At 42.2% G+C, this 23338-nt stretch overlaps 1 protein-coding gene across 5 annotated transcripts in view; it reads left to right on the top strand.

The window, feature by feature from the left end:
• The first annotated feature begins 610 nt into the window (after window positions 1-610).
• The window catches only part of SFPQ (splicing factor proline and glutamine rich), a 34056-nt gene continuing 11328 nt past the window's right edge, over window positions 611-23338 (top strand). Inside the window, exons 1-11 of one of the 5 annotated variants that reach the window (XM_077295799.1) lie at window positions 613-1637; window positions 1921-2109; window positions 5828-6129; window positions 6239-6334; window positions 6450-6646; window positions 7698-7782; window positions 11485-11599; window positions 12274-12319; window positions 12411-12529; window positions 13289-13357; window positions 17523-22290. In XM_077295799.1, coding sequence (XP_077151914.1) covers window positions 684-1637; window positions 1921-2109; window positions 5828-6129; window positions 6239-6334; window positions 6450-6646; window positions 7698-7782; window positions 11485-11599; window positions 12274-12319; window positions 12411-12529; window positions 13289-13330 — 2145 coding nt within the window. In that variant the 5' untranslated portion in view covers window positions 613-683 and the 3' untranslated portion in view covers window positions 13331-13357; window positions 17523-22290. Of the gene's footprint in view, window positions 1638-1920; window positions 2110-5827; window positions 6130-6238; window positions 6335-6449; window positions 6647-7697; window positions 7783-11484; window positions 11601-12273; window positions 12320-12410; window positions 12530-13288; window positions 13358-17522; window positions 22291-23338 lie in introns of all 5 variants that reach the window. The other 4 variants (XM_077295798.1, XM_077295797.1, XM_077295800.1 and 1 more) reach the window with 4 other exon arrangements.

Below are 23338 nucleotides of genomic sequence, written 5' to 3'. Positions count from 1 at the left end.
TACTGCACTGATCCAGGGAAGACGCCTTGAGGAGGCCATCTGTTCCTCCAGCATACTGTGCACTGCACTGACTCTTCATTAGACCTCATGCAGACATCAGTGCTTGTGTGCCACAACCAGGAGTGTCTCCAAAGCACAGAACAGGTGTCACTCTTCCATTCCAGGTATAGTTTGCCTCTATATGTTCCTCTCCTGGTTTGGCATACAAGCATGGACGCAACATAAATGCTCACGTGTGACGGGACCTTACAGACACAGTGTATCAGTCATTGATACACATTACTTAATCTATAGCTTCTTAACTGTTTCTACACGAACATTAATGGATGCCCATACATAATCTATATAATATATGCAAGGAATATGCGACACTGCTTCCCCCGTCCATTCACAAATCAAAACGAGTCTATAGCACAATCTTTATTGGTTGTTAGTTCTGTCAATCATCTCAGCACCCAATCATTGTTGGAATTATTCTAGAGCAGTCACGTTTCCAATTCCGGTTAGCTAAACCACCAACCAATAGGCTTCTGGAGTCAGTCGGTAGGAGCCGTCTTATTGGTTAGTATTCAAGGGGGCGTACTCAGAGACTAACTACATAAGGAAAGGACAAAGACACCTCGCGTTCTTCGCCTGCGACGCCATTTTACAGTGACGAACGTTGAAACGAATCTTCGACAACGATGTCTCGTGATAGATTCAGAAGCCGCGGTGGAATGGGCGGCGGCGGAGGAGGAATGGGAATGAACATTTACCGTCGGGGTAATGGCGGCCGTGGAGGTCTGGGAGGCATAGGCGGCATGTCTAACTTCCGCGGACAAAGCTACATGGACTCAAACCGCGGCCCGTCGGCTTATCAGAACCAGAATAAACCGCAGCAGCCGCAGCAACAAGCGCAGAAGCCAGCGCCGCCTCCGCAGCAGCAGCAGAAGCCGGCCCAGCAGAACAGCCAGGAGCAGAAAGCTGCAGTCCAGGAGCCCCCCAAGGCGCCCCAGACCGCGCAGACCCCCGCAGCCAAGCCCCCTGCAGCGCCTCAGACTCCTGCTGCCAAGCCCCCTGCCGCCTCCCCGCAGACCAAACCAACCCCGTCCCCTCAGCAGAAGCCCGGCAGCACGCCACAGCAGCCAGCGCCCTCCGCCGCGCCGAAACCGGCCACCCCGAACCAGGCCCAGAAGCCCCCGCCACCTAAAGCCACCCCTCCCCCCAGCCAAAGCCCCGTTCAGCAGCAGGCCCAGCAGCAGAAGCCTGCTCCACTCCTGCAGCAGCAGCAGAAGCCTGCCCCGCTCCTGCAGCAGCAGCAGAAGCCTGCCCCACCACCTCAGCAACAGCAGCAGAAGCCTGCCCCACCACCGCAGCAACAGCAGAAGCCTGCCCCACCTCAGCAGCAACAGCAGCAGAAGCCTGCCCCACCTCAGCAGCAACAGCAGCAGCAGAGACCTCCACCACAGCAGCAGCAGAGACCTCCACCTCAGCAGCAACAACAGCAGCAGAGACCTCCACCTCAGCAGCAACAACAGCAGCAGAGACAGCGGTCTGGGCCCCAGCCCGGCCAGAAGAGGCCTCACCAGTCCAGATTCCAGTCACACCCGCCGCAGCCTGAGGTGAAAGTAGATGAAGAAGGCAGCGGCTGGAATGACGTAAGTGACAGTACTGTTTGTTATACACGAGTTATTACTGTTTGGCCTTCATCTTGTGTGGTGCAGGAAGTGTACAAAATGGCGGCTGGGGCTGCGTCGTCTTTTGTCGCCTCCATTTTGGGTGTAAGCCCCGCCCCCCGCCGTGTAGCGCCAGAAGGCGGGAGGCAGTCGGGCGGCTCCTGTGGAGTACAGGGGGGGCGGGGTGTGTAGCCGTGTGCACCCGGACGTGTCCGGTATCTGTGCGCGGCCCCGGTGACTGGATTCTGTTTCCTCTGCGTTTCAGGGCGTCCGGGCCACGCTGTCCCTGCTGAAGCGGCCGGGAGAGAAGACGTACACGCAGCGCTGCAGGCTGTTCGTGGGCAATCTCCCCACTGATATCTCGGATGACGAGTTCAAGAAGCTGTTTGCGAAATATGGAGAACCTGGAGAAGTGTTCATCAACAAAAGCAAGGGCTTTGGCTTCATCAAGCTGGTGAGGTTTCACTTCTTACACCTATCCTTAAAGGGCTATCCCCATATCCTGACGTGTAGGAACTAATGGCAAATACTTCTCTAGAAATGTCTAGTTCTTCTGATTGACCATGTGGCTTGCTCCAGGTGCAGGCATTTCAGTAGGTTAGGTATCCATGGCTGTGACCATGGGGTAAGCAACCTAGGAAATAGGAAGAACTATACTACAGTTCTAACTGCATAACAAAATTTGAACCAAGTAAAGGGTCAAATGGAGAAAAGATCTGTGATAAAATATTTATTGAATGCCAATTTAAAAATAAGCAGACATGTCACAGAAAAAGAGAACGCTAGAGGTGGCAACCAAAAGCAAAGGATGGATTATGAGTAATATAATAGATCACTACATTCCAGTTCCTTGAAATACAGCACTATTACATGGTAAAGACAGTGTGTAAATAAATAATAATTTGGCAATATCTCGCTAGCTTCTCAATGTGGAGGAGGCTCCAAACGGTCTTGTAACTACCATGTTTATTGGACTATAAGACGCACCCAACTCCTCTCCCCCCCCCCCTTGCGTCTTTTAGTGTGAACGCAGGCTTACCAGGGGGGGTTGCAGCATAGGTGTGGCGTTTTAGTGTGCACCTGAACAGGATGCCGGCGGCAGAAATGTGGCTACGTAGTCTTCCTGAAGCTGTATGCCGCCGGAGGCCATGCGTGTGCAGATTGAAAGGGAACCGGTCACCCCCAAAATGAAAGTTGAGCTAAGCCCACCGGTATCGGGCTTATCTACAGCATGCTGGAATGCTGAAAGATGAGAAAGAGGTTAGATTATACTCAAGGGGCGGTCCGGTCCGGGGCCTCCCATCTTCTTAATGATGACGTCCTCTTCTTGTCTTCTTGATGAGGCTCTGGCTCAGGCGTACTTTGTCTGTCCTGTTGAGAGCAGAGCAAAGTAATGCAGTGCGTAGGCGCCGGGAAAGGTCAGAGAGGCCCAGCGCCTGCGAACTGCCGTACTTTGCTCTGCTCTCAATACTTGCATTTTTGCCGTGTTTAAAAATAAAAACATTTGATTTCTCCACATCCATAAGTTTGGTATATCAGAATATGAATTGAATCGACCCAATTGTAAAACAATGTAATGGAAAGTTGATATGAGAATTTTTTTGTTGCTTTAACTACAAAAAATGCAGAAGATTACAGGTCTTGGAAAATAACAGTGCGAGTGAGGATCACCCCCTCCCCCACTGAAACATAATTATTTGTTGTTGCCATTATCGTACTCGCCTGCAGAATCTTGCTTCCTGGCTGTTTTTACAGCAGTGAACACTCAAGACAATCTATTGCGCTATTTCATCAAACTTAAAACTTATTTCTTCATTACATTATGATAAAAAGAATGGTAATGTTCAAAACTAATTCATCCCTTAAAAAAAAAAAACCCTCACATAGCAGTCAACATTAAAATGCTTTGAATGTAGCAACACAAGTATATGTTAAATTGGTAAAACATAATGAAAAATATTGTATTCCTGTAAATGTGCAGACACAGAATTAATACATTGTCTTTACTGTATGGAGACTCGCCCAAATCCCAAAATGGAAAGCTCCCAACAAACTAAAGCTATGTCCTTTGAATAGAAGTGGAGCTTAAAGGGAAACTGTCACCCCCAAAATGGCTGGTGAGGTAAGCTCACCGGCATCAGGGGCTTATCTACAGCATTCTGTAATGCTGTAGATAAGCCCCCGATGTTACCTGATAGAGGAGAAAAAGACGTTAGATTATACTCACCCAGGGGCGGTCCCGGTGCGGTCAGGTCGGATGGGTGTCTCCGGTCCGCTCCGGCGCCTCTCATGTTCATTCCATGACGTCCTCTTCGGGTCTTTCCGGCGCAGGCGTACTTTATCTGCCCTATTGAGGGCAGAGCAAAGTACTGCAGTGCGCAGGCGCCGGGCCTCTGACCTTTCCGGAGCCTGCGCACTGCAGTACTTTGCTCTGCCCTGAACTGAGACGCCCATTTGACCAGACCGCACCGGGACCGCCCCTGGGTGAGTATAATCTAACGTCTTTTTCTCCTCTTTCAGGTAACATCAGAGGGGCTTATCTACAGCATTACAGAATGCTGTAGATAATAAGCCCCTGATGCATTCTGTAATGCTGTAGTTAAGCCCCTGAAGGCGGTGGCCGCATCTTATAGGGCCAAAATTGGGTGACAGATTCCCTTTTAGGCCCTGGTCAATAGAAAGGAAATACCCAACAGTTTAGCTAGGTTCACATTTGTGGTTGAGTCCTCAGCGTTTCGTACTCAAACACATGGCAAAACGCATGATAAATCTGCGGTTTTTTATCCGCATCAACTTACACATGATGGAAGAGAACAACGTTTGAATGCGTTTTTGCATGCGTTCGTGTTTTTGCGCATGCCTTTGTTATGAAAACATTTTTCAAGGAGAATTTCCTTGACACAAGGGTGCGTGGCTCGTAGGATTTCTGTATGTAGACCCTTGTGCAAACGCAAGCGGACGCATGTCCTTGCATTCTCATAGACTGTAATGCGTTGTTTTGACGCACTCCTTCCGCAAGCATCCGCATGCGTATGGCGGTGGAAATTTGACACCCAAAAAATTCTAACATGGTGCGTCAGCCGCACACTGCAAAAAAAGCATGCGTAAGCAAACGCGGGGAAACGCATGTACCTGCGTCTACAATGTTAAAGATAGGAAATCAAGACCATGCAGACGTATTCGTCAGAAACGCTGCGGACACAACCGCAAATGTAAAACCAGCCTTAGCTGCTTCAGTTAAGATGCAGCTATCGAAGTGCAGAGAAGTTTCTGTAAGGTTTAGCCACGGACTAACTATATGAAGCTAGTACTTAACACCGGTCCCATGATGGGCACAAAGTCTAACACCAGTTATCAGTGGCATTTTCAATCATGTGAATGGCTGAATTGGAACTGCACTTCTATATGCCATCTAAAAGTACACAAAAAAAAAAATGACTTGGCTTCAAAGGTACTTCCAACGATCATTAAACCTACAACATACGGAAGCATATACCAAGTAGTAAAAAAAAAATCTAATTTTATTAACAAAAAAATACAACACAAGTTTTATAAAAACTTTTGAAACAAGTATTATCTTAGCGGGTAGACAAAAATGGACCTGAAAACACAGGATTATCATAAGAAAATGAGCCAAATATCAGAATAAGGATGGTAATAACATGTAGCGATATTTACAGTATGTATACCAGAATTACACTGCAGTTTATATGATATATTTAAATATAGTATATACTTTCTTTGCAAGGAAACTGACACCTAGGTATACTTCAACAAATTGCTGAATGTTGTATATTCTTTCAATGAATGCATAGTGCCAATATAACCCTAATTAAAAGGTGATATCCACATAATTAAAAAAAAAAAAAAATATTCTGTGCAATAAGACTGGGCTCAAGTTATTATACTAATTCGCTAACTCGTGTTATAAAGATAATATATATGTATAGATAGATAGATAGATAGATAGATTGCTCTACATCTCCACCTGGGAGGAATAAGGTGCGCACTCAGAAAATATTCCATACCATCATAGGAGAGTATATAAAATAAAGTGCATTAGTGCTACTAAGGTTTGCGGTGATTAAACCTATGGAAAAAGGTAAGCCATCTAAAAGTACTTGTATAAGTGCTGTGAGGCTTAAAGTGCCATTCTATGCTTATTTCTACAGGAAACTAGAGCACTGGCTGAGATTGCTAAAGCTGAGCTTGATGATTTCCCGATGAGGGGCCGTCAGCTCAGAGTACGGTTTGCCACCCATTCTGCAGCCCTTTCTGTGCGAAACCTGTCTCCATATGTATCAAATGAGCTCTTAGAAGAAGCCTTCAGTCAATTTGGACCAGTTGAAAGGGCAGTAGTTATCGTGGATGACAGAGGCCGATCCACTGGAAAGGGAATAGTTGAATTTGCAGCCAAACCAGCTGCCAGAAAGGCTTTTGACAGGTGTGCAGACGGAGTGTTTCTTTTAACCACGTAAGTCTTTTGCTTGTCAGCAGTCTACTAGTCTATGTTCAGTATTTTTGGTATATATCAGTTTTTAAACCTGTTAATGTAACTCTTATTGCTTCTACACACCTTAAAGGACTCCCATGCCTGTTGTTGTGGAGCCCCTGGAGCAGTTTGATGATGAGGATGGGCTGCCAGAGAAACTTGCTCAGAAGAACCACATGTATCAAAAGTGAGTCTGAAATCTTAACAATTGACCTTGCTCTTGAAAGTGTGGTCCTCAATTATAAACGTAAAGGCAGTAAATGTCTACACAGTATAACTTTATCAAACAACCTTTTCAACAGGGAGAGGGAGGTACCGCCTCGATTTGCACAACATGGCTCCTTTGAGTTTGAATATTCCCAAAGGTGGAAGTCCTTGGATGATATGGAGAAACAGCAACGGCAACAAGTGGAAAAAAACATGAAAGAAGCTAAAGAGAAGCTTGAAAGTGAAATGGAAGATGCTTTCCATGAACACCAAGCCAACCTGCTTCGACAAGGTTGGTTTGCTTTTGTTTTGGACATGCTGGTAGTAATAGTTGTTGGGCTCCTTCCAAAATAGTACTTGTCTAAACAATGCAGTTTGTGCTATTCACCTAAGGGTACTGTCACACTCTGCAACTTTCCAACGATCACGACCAGCAATACGACCTGGCCGTGATCGTTGGAAAGTCGTTGTGTGGTCGCTGGGGAGCTGTCACACAGACCGCTCTCCAGCGACCAACGATGCCGAAGGCCCCGGGTAACCAGGGTAAATGTCGGGTTACTAAGCGCAGGGCCGCGCTTAGTAACCCGATGTTTACCCTGGTTACCATCGTAAAAGTAAAAAAAACAAACAGTACATACTCACATTCCGGTGTCCGTCAGGTCCCTCTGTCTGCTTCCCGCTCTGACTGAGTGCTGCCGTAAAGTGAAAGCAGAGCACAGCGGTGACGTCACCGCTGTGATCTGCTTTCACTTTACGGCCGGCAGTCAGTCAGTGCGGGAAGCAGACGGCCAGGGACCTGACGGACACCGGAATGTGAGTATGTACTGTTTGTTTTTTTTACTTTTACGATGGTAACCAGGGTAAACATCGGGTTACTAAGCGCGGCCCTGCGCTTAGTAACCCGATGTTTACCCTGGTTACAAGCGAACGCATTGTTGGATCGGTGTCACACACCGATCCAACGATAACAGCGAGAGATCCAGCAACGAAAGAAAGTTCCAAACGATCTGCTACGACATACGATTCTCAGCAGGGTCCCTGATCGCTGCTGCATGTCACACAGCGATATCGTATGGATATCGCTGGAACGTCACGGATCGTACCGTCGTAGCGACAAAAGTGCCACTGTGAGACAGTACACTTAGTGACATCACTTAACAATAATTATGTTGCTTTTAAAATCTTCCTGATACCAGTAGTCCTTTTAAATAAAGCTGCACTGAAAAAGGTAGAAATGTTTGCCCGATGCTAGATCTTTCATGTAAATGGGAGGCTAGTCTTAGGTCTGCTGCCTTGTGTAGTAAAATATACACTTAATTTGCTTCATTTACTTTGTAATACAGATCTCATGAGACGTCAAGAAGAGCTTAGACGGATGGAAGAAATTCACAATCAAGAAATGCAAAAGCGCAAGGAAATGCAGTTAAGGTAAACATTTTAACTTGATTTCATTATATCTTTTATGGCAGAACTGCTGCGCAAAACTTTGCAACTTTTCAAAACGGCAAACTGCAAATTTTCTGACTTTTCTTCGTTTTTCATTCTTTTTGCCTATCTATGACATGGTGGCACTGGGTTGTGGTGATCCTTACTCATCAAGTTCATAAAGAATACTTTGATTTGTCCCATCTTACTATTTACTGACTAAAGACTTGTGGTGAGGAGAACACCACTCTGTCTTTGGGGCATGTTTCTATATTTGGACACTGTCCAGTCATTGACAGCAACTTTATTTGTAAATCATGTTTATTGAAGCGAATAAACAATACAAAACATAATAAAGTAGGAACATAAGAACATAATCAATTTAGTTGCTAGGTTCTTATCTAGATTTCTGGCAGAAGGTTAGTGACCTTACATTTTCAGGATTTTTATTAGCCAGAAACAAGATTGTCTCTTATTCTATGTAGCAATGTTAATTGTTATTATAGTGATTGATCTTCAAAAAAACTAATCATAACTAGTGTTGAGCGATACCTTCTGATATTTGAAAGTATCGGTATCGGATTGGATCGGCCTATATCCAAAAAATATCGGATATCGCCGATACCGATACCCGATACCAATACAAGTCAATGGGACACAAATATCGGAAGTGATCCTTGATGGTTCCCAGGGTCTGAAGGAGAGGAAACTCTCCTTCAGGCCCTGGGATCCATATTCATGTAAAAAATAAAGAATAAAAATAAAAAATATGGATATACTCACCCTCGGACGAGCCCTGGCTGTCACCGCTGCAAGCGTCTGCCTCCGTTCCTAAGAATGCAGAGTGAAGGACCTTCGATGACGTCGCGGACACGTGAGCGGTCACGCGACCAATCACAAGCCGCGATGTCATCACAGGTCCTACACTCACTGCATTCTTAGGAACGGAGGCTGCCGGTTGCACCGCTGAGGTCCAGGGTCCGTCGGAGGGGTGAGTATATCCATATTTTTTATTTTTATTCTTTATTTTTTACATGAATATGGATCCCAGGGCCTGAAGGAGAGTCTCCTCCAGACCCTGGGAACCATACGCACCGCACACGCCTGGGAACTTCCGATTCCCGATATTTTTGTGATATCGGAACTCGGTATCGGAATTCCGATATACAGCGAATATTGGACGATACCCGATATTTGCAGTATCGGAATGCTCAACACTAATCATAACTCCAAAAGCTAGGTTACAATATTAATAATAAACAAGGCATGTAAGGTAAAGAAATTATAGAGAGTAAAAAGTAGAAGAGGAGAGAGCTAAATATAGAAAGATACATTATATGGAATTGGATATGAGGGGGCTGGGTTCGAGTGGGTCCGCATTCCCTGCTGATAATGGGGAGGGTAAAAGAGTATTAGGATCAATTCTAAGTCATGGAGGTATGTTGAGTCAAGAGAAGTGTTCAAAATGTATAGGCATCTAAAGCCAATTCAAGTATGTCAGGGTCTAGATAGCCAGAGGTCTAGTTCTGGTGTTTCCCTAAATGCAATCCAGGAAGCCCAAGTATTGTAAAATTTCTCAGAGTCCCCGGTGTTCTGATTTATCAATTGTTCCATTCTATAAATATCATTAAGTTCTGCAACAAATTCAGAACATGAGGGAGATATGTTCTGTTTCCAATACCGAGGAATCAGATTCCTAGTAGCTGTGAGGAAATGTCTGACTAGGCTCTTAAACCTAGAAATCGACAAATCACACAATGACAAGAGCCAGTTCTGCTGTAGGTCGGACCCTGTGAATAGATAGTTTATTGTAAAGATCAAAAATTGAGATCCATAGTTTTTTTTTATGGGCGGGCAATCCCACCCAATGTGGACATATGTTCCTTTTTTCTTTAAGCATCTCCAGCATGTGTCTGGGACCACTGGGAACATGGCATGTACTGAGGAAGGGCATCTATACCACCTTGATAAAATCTTATAACTCCTCTCCTGCGACACAGAGGACAACGAAGTCCTGAATGTAAATAGAAGGATCTTATCTCTCTCCTCTTAAGGATATCCCCAAATCATTCTCCCATTTTGAAAAAAATATTGGGAAATTGTATGTCGGAGATTGACCCCTTTGGAAAAGATTATATAGCAGAGAGACCGTGTGGACCGGAGACTCCTTAGTGGTGCACAGCTTTTCAAAAGGAGTTAATGTTCTAATAATATTATTTTGTTAGATGTCGTGTTTATGAAGCTTTTTAGTTCATAGAAAAACCAGGTGCCGGTAGGAGGCTCCTCCTCTTGAAATATTTCATGTAGAGATTTAATGCCTGTCTGATTTAAATAGTCATAAATGATAGGTCTTGAAGCTCTAGGTCTCCCTGTGGAACCCGGCGGGAAAATTAGGGTTGTCTTATATTGGGGTTAGTGGCCCAGGTGATGTCAAGGTTTGGATTCCCCTACTGCTCTGCTGGATAAATAAGATCATGTTTTAGTCATAAAGGGTATATAGGGCCCTCTCCTCCCCCCTCCTTTTGTGGTCCATAGGATTATTTGGGGGTCGCACCTATTAAGGTCATTTTCCAGATTAACCCACTTCTTACTGCTCCTGCTATGATATAAGTCCAAGATACAAGTTCCTATTGATGCGTGGCTATTAACAGAAAAATCTGGTAATCCAATTCCCCCAGTTGCTTAGGTCTGCTTAGTAAAAAATATGATACACGTGGTCTGGTATGTGACCAAACAAATCGAATGATTGCCTTCTTAAGACGCGAGAAAAAAGCAGGTAAGTATAATGGAATCATTTGAAAATAATATAGGAGACGTGGCAATAGGTCCATTTTGATATTGACTCTGCCAAACCAAGACAACTGAAGTCTGTGCCACCTGTGTAAGTCTAATTCTGCTTTATGTAGCGCATTTTTCAAATTTGCATCATATAGCCCAGAGACTTCAGCTGTTATTTTAACTCCCAAATATGTAAGTGAATCAAAACGCCATTTAAAGGGGAAAGAGGTACGCAACTGATCTACCACAGATAATTGTAGTGAAATATTTAGGATCTCGGATTTATGCGAGTTCATTTTGAAGTTGCTCAAGAGACCAAACTTATGCAGCTCTGAAACAACATTCGGTATGCTGGTAATCGGAGAGGTGATATGTAAAAGAATGTCGTCTGCAAAGAGCCAGCTTGTGCTCCTCTGATAATTTAATTCTCTTGATGGAGGGATTGTTTGCGTATTGCAGTGGCCAGGAATTCCATCGTCAAGATGTATAGAAGAGGGGAAAGTAGGCATCCCTGCCTCATGCCGTTCCTAATTATAAAGGCGTCGGAAAGAGCACCATTAACTTTACCTGTGCGCTGGGAGAGGTATATAATGCCTTAATCCTATGGAGCATGTTCTCCCCCAAACCAATCCTCATCAGGGCCTGAAACATAAATTCCCAGTGCACCCTGTCGAAGGCTTTTTCAGCCATTGACAGCAACTTTGTTGGCACATGCACTGACAAGCAGGACAACTCATTTGTCAATGAAAGCCTAGGCATAACTGCACAACAGAGTTCTGTTGACATGTAATCCAGAATTGCAGTTCTCCATAAAATGAGTACAATTAAAACCTGTATAAAAATTTGAAACGTTCTTTTTAGATTTGTCTTTTGGTCCATGTGCAGTATTAAACTTGCAGCTCAAGAAATGTTCTCCTTCTTAAACAGACAAGAAGAAGAACGACGCAGACGTGAGGAAGAAATGATTATTCGTCAGCGTGAAATGGAAGAGCAGATGAGACGCCAAAGAGAAGAGGGCTATCGTATGGGATACATGGACCCAGTAAGTGTTTGGGTGACCTTTATCTGAAACATTCGTTCCTAATTAAAAGCACACTGTAATATGCACCAAATTTTGCTCCTTAATCTTGGATGGCTTGTGTGCCACAATCAAGGTTTTACTGTATCTGAGATGGTGTAACTTTCTGCTATCTCGTACTTAAGTGGCAAAATATGAAAAAACTGTGGCGAGTATTTGCTCAGAAATTGTTTTGATAATGCCTTGAACACTTCATCTTCAGTTGCATGTACATTTTTCAGTTATGGAAGGGTGGAGTTAATAAAGGTATAGATTGGCTTATCTTTCAAGGATCTTTAGAATTGGAGGGATGGAGAGGAGAGGGACTAATTATTGACATTCCCTCTGGGTCTCCTCTGTCACATGATGGTTTTCTGACTTGCTGGTACATTGGGTTCTGTGTGACATGGAAGTACAAGTCTATGGAGCGTTGGAATAAGGCACCAAGCTTACATTGTAAACGCGACTTCCAGCTCATGTATAGAGCTGAGTGGCATTTGGCAATCTGAAATAACTTTCATGTGACCAGAGGGGTGCTGGAAACTAGGGAAAAAGTATGATTGGTGATTATATTAACATTTAACTACACACACCTTTACACAGGTGCAGTCAAAATATATTACGATGTGCTTTTTTAAAAATTTCAACTTCCTTCACAGAGGGAGCGAGATATGCGCATGGGAGCAAACTCTATGTCCATGGCAGGTGAGAAACCACTCATTTGCTTTGTACAAAGCACATTAAAAGTGAACTGCTTTGCATTTGCCATTCATTGTTTGTTTTATTTATTTAAAAGATCCATATGGTGCTGCAGCACAGAAGTACCCACCTCTTGGGACACCTGGCATGAGCTATGATGGCAGCCCAGGTGTTACCCAGGCTGCAATTGCTTCATCACTTATGGCAGGAGAAATGGTAATGTATCCAACTGTGTTCTAATAGTGATAGTCGCAGTCTATATAACTAGAATGCCCATCTATTAAGGCTAATGCTGCTCAATTGACACCGCAGTGTTGTAGTTGTACTAGTGCCAAAACAAACACAAAATCTGAACTAGAAATTCAATTTGAGATATAATTTGTCAAAATCAATAGTGTCAATTTTAGAGTTTTGACAGTAGGTAAGCATTTCAGTGCAGGTGGCTTGCATCTTGCAGTTTTTCTATTCAATCTTTATCTTAGATTTACCCTTTTTTGTGAAATCAGTCTTGCATTAATACAGTATTTGACTGGAGTACTAGGTTATGTTAGGCAGGTGTTTGACTGCACTATCATGTAATGTAAATCTATGCCAAGTCTGCTTGAAAAGGACAGACCTTCAGTATACAGGGAGTAATGAGCAAGATTTCTTCTGTGTGACCACTCTCATCTCTAGAAGTTCAGTTTAATGTGCTGTTATCCATTCTCTGTTCTCAGCCCATGCTTTTCACTTGCTAAGGTTCAATGCATCCTTTGCACAGGCTAACTATTATGGCTGAACATTGACTTTAAGTTTTGAACACTGCTCATGAGGGCATATAAATGGGAATAGCATTTTTCTGCTGAAGTTATTGTGGATGCCTAGTCTGGTGTCGTGCAGCCTGCATGCAACCCACAACACAACTTTTTCTTTATTTTTGTAAGAAAAAAAACTTTGCCTAACAGTGGTTTAGTTATGTTTCCTATATACTTACAGGAAGCCAGTTATGCAGATTCAATCATATATGGGCAATATTAGAGGTTTCCAAATGTAAAGCCTGATTCGGTAAGAAAAGTTGCCACTTAACCTAGTGACCATTATTATACATCTAATATATTTATATATATAAAATGTGTTTTAAAACTCTGTACAACAGAATGTTATTTTTTGATTGTTAAACAAGCTGTAGACCTCGACTTGTGTCCCTGGATTTTTTCCCATCGTTTTGTAATGGATAATGTAACTGCTAATAGCTTATCCCTTTCAGTAATGTTCCCTGCACTCTCATTATCCAAATCTTAAATCAGCTGCTGTAAAATGCAGGTGGTCCACTCCCAGCTGTGCTATATCATAGCCATGTTAGATGGTCTGCTTCATTTCTGCAGACTTGGTTTAGATGAGGGAATGGGGGCTGTTCTGTACAATGACTTAGAATTTGTTACTGTTCTATAAAACACGTGTTTAGAGCTACTGCAATGAGTAGCGTAAACCAGATGATTAGATGGCTGATTGTACATTTCTCGCGACCGCAGGGGAGTGCCATATCTTATTGCTAAACTCGAGGGAAGATTCATGAATTGACCACCGCAGTCATAAAACAGCATTTGAAATGTCACTGACACCATAGATACATTGCTCACGCATTTGTCCTTGGTTTGTTGTATGTAACAGCTTCCAAGTTGGATGTCATTAGGTTCATATGACTAAACTCTAGATCAGGGCTTCTCAAATTCTCTACTGGGGCCTCACTAGTTGTCAAAGGCAAGGCAAAACTACTGCTCATGTTTCACTATCCATACTTAATTATTTTTTTTAAATTGTCACCAGTTGTATTTATGAATTTAAAAAAAATTGTGTTTTTTTTTTTGTTTTTCGGTAGAGATCTTCCAAAATCTCATTACAGGCAGGATTACTATTAAAAGATCACTTAAATGGCTGGTCTACTGCTGGACATCCCCCTATCCCCTTCATGACGTCGCGTATTTCTGTGTTTTTTTTTTCTTCTACTTGTTTTACATACACATAGCTGTATGAGGGCAGCTTTTATTTGCGGGACAAGTTGTACTTTTCATTGACAGAATTCATTTTATCACTAAATGCACTGGAAAGTGGAAAAACTATTCCAAATGTTGAAAGTGCAATTCGACAAATTGTCTTTGCATTCACTACAGAAACATGATTCTCCAGGTCAATATGATTATGTAGAATCTGAGCATGTTTTTTTTGTTTTGTTTGTGGTGAAAAATTCAGAAGCTCATGCTTGCTGCAAAAACCTGTTTCCAAGTCGTATAATGTTTGTTTTCAGAATATGGGTTTGTGGTTATTTTTTGCCATGGGCGGACATTTTTAGATACCATTTGGGGTAGTTTTGTTCGCCTCAATGTTGTTGCTGCCAAAAAGCTTAATTCTAACGTTTACTTTATTTTGTTACACCTGGTTACCGATTAGCTTAATCTATATTTTGATCAGGGTTTTACAGCAATACCAAATGTGAGGTTTTTTAAAATTTATTTTAAATGGTTCAAAAAGTGATTTGAACTTTCAAATTTTTAAATGTTAAGCTAGATTTAATAGTCCACCTAAAAGTACTTGAAGCCACAATCGTTTTATCGCTTGTGCTATACATAGCAGTTCACCGTTTTCTAGCTAAAATCACAATCTCCTATGAACACCAGCTAAATGCTGACTTTCACAGGATTGTCCTGACAAGCATGGAGGTCTTCAACAGACCCTGGTAGTCATGGCAGCCCAGCGGTACCCCATGATCACGACCTTATAAATCAGAATGTTATCAGAACACAGTGCTTGGACTGGCTGGTGGCTCTCCTGACCTGAGCTGTACAGCATGTATTCCTATGCAGTTGTCGCGCTTGGGTCAGGAGAGCAGTCAGTGCACTGCGTTACGATCTGTCCAATTTTCATGGCAGTCTGCCTGCCCTTATGTAGCACTATTAATTTTCACAATGCTTTAGATATCATTGTTCATATAGTAACCACACATCAAGTGGTGCACACATGCCTAAACAGGAGGGGGTTAGGACTTCCTACTGCATCTCGCCTATGAACTTTCTAGTAAAGGTACCTTCACACTGAGCGACTTAACAACGATAGCGATCCGTGACGTTGCAGCGTCCTGGATAGCGATATCGTTGTTTGACACGCAGCAGCGATCTGGATCCCGCTGTAATATCGCTGGTCGTTGCTGAAAGTCCAGAACTTTATTTGGTCGTTAGATTGGCGTGTATCATCGTGTTTGACAGCAAAAGCAACGATGCCAGCAATGTTTTACAATGGTAACCAGGGTAAATATCGGGTTACTAAGCGCAGGGCCACGCTTAGTAACCCGATATTTACCCTGGTTACCATTGTAAAAGTAAAAAAAAACACTACATACTCACCCTCTGATGTCTGTCACGTCCCCCGGCGTCCGCGCTGCTGCTCAGCTTCCTGCACTGAATGTGTCAGTGCCGGCCGTAAAGCAAAGCACAGCGGTGACGTCACCGCTGTGCTTTAGGGCCGGCGCTTACAGTGCAGGGAAGCTGAAGGCGAGGGACGCGACAGACACGGCAATGTAAGTATGTAGTGTTTGGTTTTTTTACATTTACACTGGTAACCAGGGTAAACATCGGGTTACTAAGTGCGGCCCTGCGCTTAGTAACCCGATGTTTACCCTGGTTACCCAGGGACCTCGGCATCGTTGGTCGCTGGAGAGCGGTCTGTGTGACAGCTCTCCAGCGACCACACAGCGACGCTGCAGCGATCGGCATCGTTGTCGATATCGCTGCAGCGTCGCTTAATGTGACGGTACCTTAACAGTTTATCACTGTAACAAGATGGTGGCCATTTTAATTCTATTAAAGTACCTTAAAAGTATATAGGTTTTTCTCACCAGCAAATCAACTTTTATTTTTTATATATTCCTGGTGAACTCCCTAAAATGCAAGTGAAGGACAGTTTTTATTTAACCCATTCTATTGCTCCCAGAGCCTTTTTCACATCAAAGTTTTAAATTATGTGAAAAAGCTGTTCATCTTCCCCCATGGTTCTTGATCCTGACACTAGCTAATAATGCTCAATATACTCTGCTTGCACACCAGTGAAGAGTGCAATCTGCACTGTGGAGTGGCTCAATTTCTCAATAACTGGTAGGTAAAGGGTTGATAGAGGGAGAGTTCTCCCTCTGTCACATTATTGGGTTGCTCTGGCAAACCAGAGGCCTTGAAAAATAGAATAGATCATGCTATCAATAGATTACAGCTCCTTGTGGCATCAGAAAAATATTGTTAAAGTTAAAAATAGCTGTTTATGTAATTGTCTGGATTTTTTTTTTGCTATTTTAAGGACCAATACCATAATGCACAATTGCATATAAAATTGATTATAAACATACTGGTTGCCAACACAGAAATTTTCTTTTTCCTTTGTGCTAATGGGCAACACCAGCATAAAACTAGTGACCAGGTCTGTGATCCGTACTACAAAGTTTCAACCACACGGTGCAAAATTTTATCTATTTTTGAATTTTTTTTTATTTTTGTTTTGTGACAGCCAGCACCATAAGATCAAGCTTTGCTGCTTCACTTCCTATTATTGCAGCAGGAGTGATCAGCTTATGACCGCTCCTGTGATAAAACTGCCTTAACAACTAGGGGCATCTCAGCTTGAGAAGCGCTGTTCTAGAGGCAACTTTAGGAACATGTTCGGTAAGCAATTTTAGTGGCTTTTGAGTAAGGTAGCAGTGTTCTCACATTGGTATTATGAAATGCTGACTGACCCTCTGAAATGATTTGGTGCAATCAATATGAATGGTGTGATTCTGTTAGGGCCATGTAGCGACTTCTAGTGCTGTTTTTTACCAGTGAGCATATAAGGCCATGCAGTGATGGGTCTCACTTTTGTTCCATTGACAAAAGGTATGTGAATGCCTCTTGACTGTCGCATCATAACATTCCAGTTGCCCATATGTGCTTTTTCAAGCACAGCTAGAAGTCTATTTGAAACGGCTTACCTTTATCAATTGTGGGCGCGTATCTCGTGGTATGTGTGATACTTGACTAATTTGCAAATTACCCTTTTTTCCTTTCTATGTTCCTCGTGCCTGTGGATCGGCTCACTGGTGATTGTATCGACGAACCTTGACTACGGGACTCTTCTGTAAAAAAACAAACAAAAAAAACATACTATACACATGGACTTCTTCTGTAACGAACTGTACTTGTCTTTTCAATAGCGTAACGATCGATTTGGCCAAGGCAATGCAGGGACTCCCAATGCACAGGCTTCCAGAGGAATTGGAGCTGTAACTCCTGCAGCAACTGCTGGAGGTTATAGCAGCAGGGGGAGAGAGGATTATGAAGGACCAAACAAAAAGCCTAGGTTCTAAACAGATTCCCAGAAACCTAATGTAACCTTTTGTTTTATAGAATTTTTTTTTTTAAAACTTGCATTTTTAGCGAGAACATTTTATGGTTGCCTTTGCTTGACCCAGTATTTGTAAAACCATTCAATATATGCAGATTTAATTTGTGACATGGTCTCATTTTGTTTTGACAGTTTGTAATTGCTCTTCCCTCTACTCGCCCTTTTTTATTTTCCATATATATATATATTTTTTTTAAACTGCTTCAGCTATACTGGATGCTAAACAACGCTTTGACATTTGCCATTCATAACTTTTTCATCTGTTTTCTGAGATAACGTGTCATCAGCTACAAAGACCTTGATTGTGGCCTGGTAAGACCACTGCATGACTTGGCTTGTCTCTAAAGCCACCCACATCCAGTAACAGGCTGTAAAGCCAAATAGGCAGCTCCACACATGCATTAACCAATGTGTGCAGCACAAATACCGCTCGCTTTGGTATTGTCATGATTCGGTTTAGTGTGGTTTATCTGCCCAACAATTTAGGTAAAATCTAGTAACTCCCTCCTTTTTATGTATTTGAGTATTGTGACTTGAGTAGAAGCTTCATGGAAATTGTCCTTGTAATTCATTGTATTAAAAAAACAAACTTGTAAATAAAAATGTGGAATGCTTTTTGTGTTGGGTAACATAATATATTTACTAAAATGGGACTAGCCAGTCCCAAGGCAGGGAATTGTCTGAAGTGATGTAATCCGAATTCATAACTTTAGACTCTCGTAAGGGTGTGCACTAAAGTAACACTTGATTGTTGCTGGGTCAGCATCCCATGCCTTAAACTTTGGCAGCACGTGAGAATTCCATCCATATAAAGAAGCCAACGTGGCCAGGAAGATGTGCAATTGGCATTTTTTGGCATTAATATTTTTCTTCCTTCTACATTGAAGGCCAGTTTGTAGAACTGCATCTGTAGTGAACTGCATTGTGGTAATGTCAAACAAATCAACCTATCCATAAAGAAAACTTAAATGTAAACATTTCTTTGGTTTCAAGAAAACCAAGCTTGCAGATGGGACTTAATGGTTTTAGGTCTTGCGCATTTTCTACTTCTCTGGCAGAAACAATGTTTTCCAGATATCCTACACATGGTCTGTATCTTTATGGTAAATTATACAAGCTTTATATTCTAATTCTGAAATATTTGAAACCCTTATTGATGGGTTCAAATGAAATTTTCGTTTCGTAAATTGAGTGTTAACTGATCAAGCAATTCTAAAACTTGCCCTTACTCATCCTTCCTGGGTTAAGTCCTGTTCCCGTTATGTTATTGCCTGCAGTGCTGATGACGCTTTGGCGTTGCAGCCAACTACTGAGCTAAGTTGCTGTGCCAGAGTTTACAGGACTGGCTGCAGACAAGAACGCTGGGAGCAGGATCACTCTGCACTGGACCCACGGGGAGGGGGAGTAAAGTAGTCTTGTTTTTTTTTTTTTTGTTTAAAAAAAGAGCACGGTGGGTGGAGGGGGAAGCCTGAAAGCATTTTAAGCTTGTAACCTGATTTGCTTAAGGTCACTGTAGAAGAAAGTTGCCATGCGAATTCTAGATGGATATGTAAACTTGTAGTATCTCTTGTAAATCGCAACACATTTTCTGGCTGTAAGACTTTAGTGACCTCAGTGACCTCTTAAAGGGAATCTGTCAACAAGATTTCACAATGCAAGCTTCATGTTAAAGTACAAGGTAGCAATACCATTACATGGCTAGTCTGTTCCTGTTTTTCAGCCTCATTTGTAACTTGAATTCAAATTGCGCTATGTGTAAGTTTGAATGCTGTCACTTGAGGTCCATTCTCCACCCAGTGCAGTCTCTTGCTTGATTTAAGGCTACTTTTGCCTGAAGTCACACACCATAGTGGCTGAAATTCAAGCAGTAGGACACTGGAGAGACACTGACCACTGCAGCTCTGAAGACTAATCTGCATATGGCTTCAAATGCTGCTTTCAGTAATGGACTGGCCAAGGGAAATGTGCATAATTTTTTTCAGGTGGGGATTAGAATCCTGCTGACAGATTACCTTTAATAGCAATAATCATTGGTTAAAGTTGGGGACAACCTGTCTATAATTTGTAGAACATGGGACAAGGCCACAATGACTGACTGGTTTTTCTGTAAAGTTAATTCTGTCTCTTTAAATTACAGTGTCTTGGGAAAAAATGTAAAGCTTCAACAATCTCAGAAGTAGGCAATTTCTCATAGCCTTAATATTTGCAGCGTGGAATGAAGTTACCAGTCTCAAGTCCTTCTCTTTAAAACTTTTAATTTGTAGAGATGCAGATATATAGTTCAAAGGCAGACATCCTTAAGATAAATTGGTGACATTAAGGCAGGGCCAAGCTCAAATATCTGGTATTTGAGATTAAGATCTTTTTGCTTGCAAAGAAAATGTACAAAAACAGGTGCCACACTAATTTCAAAACCTAGTTGTGGCGTCTAGTTGTCATTCTGTAACGTTGTAGCTTGGTAACTCGCTCTTTTGAGACAATATTCTCCAGCTTTATGAAACTAAAGGGATCTGAAAAAAGGTAAATGGTGGCATTTGGTCTACTTGCGGTTCTCACTTTACTATTTAAAACGATGTACCCAGAATAGAATTTATCAATCTAAAGGCAGATAGCATTTTAAGTCTCAAGAAGAATGATCCTTTCCATATGCCATACTCTTGGGCATCTGATCTCTATTACATAGAACAGAGAGCCTGCATTGTGGGGACTTCTCTAAAAGTTAGTCTGTGGTAGGATTCTAGTGCAGTGATGCTACCAGAGCTAGTCTAAAACTGGACATGTCAGCTCGCTGTCATTTTTTTTTCACCCCCTCTTATTTTAATTTTTATTTTTTTAAATGTAAATCTGAGCACTTAAATTGAACTGTACTTTTAACCAACTTTTTGTATAAGCACAGACAACGATAATCTTTAGGCAATGAAGCAGATTTCTCTGATAAATGTAGGAGACACAAAATAAGTATACTGCCATATGATCTGCTTGAAACGTATTCCAAAATCTGACTAGGAGTGAGGTGCAGAGTAGGAGAAAGTTCAGAATGATCTTTGATTCTCAGTCTTTTAACTTTCCTCAGGGCTTGTGCATTCAGAGTACAGCCCTATAGTCTCCATTTTGCTTCTATGTGTACTAATATAAGGAATGAAGAGTGGGAATCACTCTCCCTGTGAGGTGTATGACCTACACCATAGCAGCTAATCTCCCATCAGCTCAGTTGACTGCAAATGAAGAGGATGGTTCTTCAGAGAAACTGATTAATATGCAGTTGACAAATTATAAAAGTTAAATTGTGTTAATTCTCATGGACATAAAGGACCGCATTTTCTGAAGTTATTTGAAAGTACAGTTGATCTTTAAATGGCAAGGGTTGCTTAAATGGAATCTAATTCATGCTGCCTGAACCTGGCTGTATTATAGCAGTTCATATTTCTACTCTGAAACACTAGCATTTCGGAGGAGAAACAACTTAAGACTAGTCAGCTTAGACGTGGGGCCTAATTCATTGACTGGCATTGTAGGCCTTGGGCTACAAATCTAGAGTCGCTCTGCTCGTGCTCGGAGTGTTTTCTGGTGCCAGCATCTGCTGATACATGCCTGCAAGTATGTTCCTTGCATATATGGTCACATGACTAATAAATGTGTGCAGTTTCGCTCAATGCAAGTGTATTGCGCGAGGCTGAATACAGTCTATTTGGAATGTGGCCAGAAGTATGCAAATGACAGACTTTTGGTCACATTGCCACTTTCCCAGCACCAGAGAATCCCCGCAGTCTTGGTGAGTATTCTCAACTTTGAGTTGTGCAAAAACTAAGCAACTTCTCAATTTTTTTTTTTTTATATATCCAGATGACACTCCCTGAGAAGCCAGCCAGGGACTAAAGCCTCCAATCAGACAAGACTGTGGCAGCTGCTTCCCACCTGAATCCCCCTTTCTGATAGGCCTTTCCCAGTCAGTCAAGCGGGCCAGGGAGAAGCTATTGTAAACCTACCTCAGGCTAGTCAGTTGAGACACAGAACCTGTGCCAGCTTCTGTTTTCTAAAATTCTGCAGCACTTTTGAGTAAAGACGCTATAATACTGCATCTGATTTGTTCTTCCAATGGTTCAAGCAGCCTGACTCAGATCACATACTTCCTTTTAAGAACTTAGTGCTCATCAAAGATGGTTGGAACCAAAGCGCTTTGTCATTTCTATGGGTATGGTGATGGCACATGAAGCAAATGCCATTGGCAAATCTGCTAACTGGCAAAATTAACGTCCTATTGGAGTTCGGGTGTACTGTACTTGCTATAAATGCAAGTTTCAGAAGGAGGTAAAATATTCCAGTTGACTAACCGTTCCTGTTAAAGTCTTCACTTATTCCTGGCAAAGATGCGTACATCTGTTGTGATCTTGGCAGCCAGAGACATGGGAATGCATTTACAGGTTTTATCTGGCAATTTAGCCACTTCAAGCTTAGTGGCCGTCTGTAGCAAGCAGTTCTCCAGTGCATAACTTTGAGGAACATAGTGCTACCAAAGGACTGTAGGATCCCGGATGTAGTAGTGCCTCTTCAAGATGTTCAATGCTGGCCGTGATCAGGTAGGTACATAAGAAATCCTCTACCTTGGTAAAATACTGTGTAGAAATGCCATTCTGACATAACTCTTCTGTTTAATGAAATACAGTGCAGCACTTGTTTATTCTTCACATGAAATAATATCTCTAGGCACAACTCTAATGCTAAATGTCAGTGGGCATTTACTTGCCTACAGGATTTCATGGCTTTTGTACTGTACCTAGCAGGAGTCATTATTGGGGTGGGCATTGAGTTCCTGTAACAGACTAGGTTTCTGTTTAGTACTTGAAATATTCACTTTGCTTTTGGAAAGGTCTACTTTGGAAGACCACATGCTTGCAGTTTGGCGTAAATTTGTAAAGCCGTCATCTTCGGAGATAAGCTGTTAAATTAAGGTTGTGATTTATTTGTCAATTGACAAAGTACTGGGGATGTTTATGCATCTAGCAGTAGATTAAGTTCTCTTTGGCTTTCTAATGTGATACTTTACAATGACCACTATTATCTTTAAGTTAATAAGTGTTCCAGTTATGGCTGCTATCTGAATATTTACATATTCAATCCTTTTTAGGCCAACCTGGGCAGACTCTTCCTGGGTTTGGTCCTTCAATGACGACAATCCATTTTTGCCTGCTATATTTTTGATCTGCATGAGCTTAACAGCTGCCAGCCAACAGAATGTAAGGAGTTGCGCCATGCAAACATTAAATTCTGCCTAGATAGATGTGCATTATATAATTTACTCCTAAAGGTTCATTTAAATTGAGAGCACGATGTTGCCATTTACTAAGCCACAGTTAAACTCGGCAGTCCTTAGAACTGGTCAATGCAAGTCTAGGTTCACTTATCTGCTTTATGCTGGATATATGCCTTTATGGCAGCATATTCCTTGACTAAAATGGGCAAGGCATAGTTTAAAATGTTCTTTTGAGTGTCAGACTTGTCATGATGCAGTTTTGTATTTTTTTTTTTCTTTTTTAAATGGAAAAGTATGATGCGTACTGCTCTCTGTATGTTTTCAATCTGATGTACTGAAAAGGTAGTGGTACATTTTGATAAGTCTTAAAATAT

Source organism: Ranitomeya variabilis, chromosome 3, assembly GCF_051348905.1.
Source record: "Ranitomeya variabilis isolate aRanVar5 chromosome 3, aRanVar5.hap1, whole genome shotgun sequence".
Lineage (NCBI taxonomy): Eukaryota > Metazoa > Chordata > Amphibia > Anura > Dendrobatidae > Ranitomeya > Ranitomeya variabilis.
This window is presented reverse-complemented; position numbering and strand designations above follow the sequence as displayed.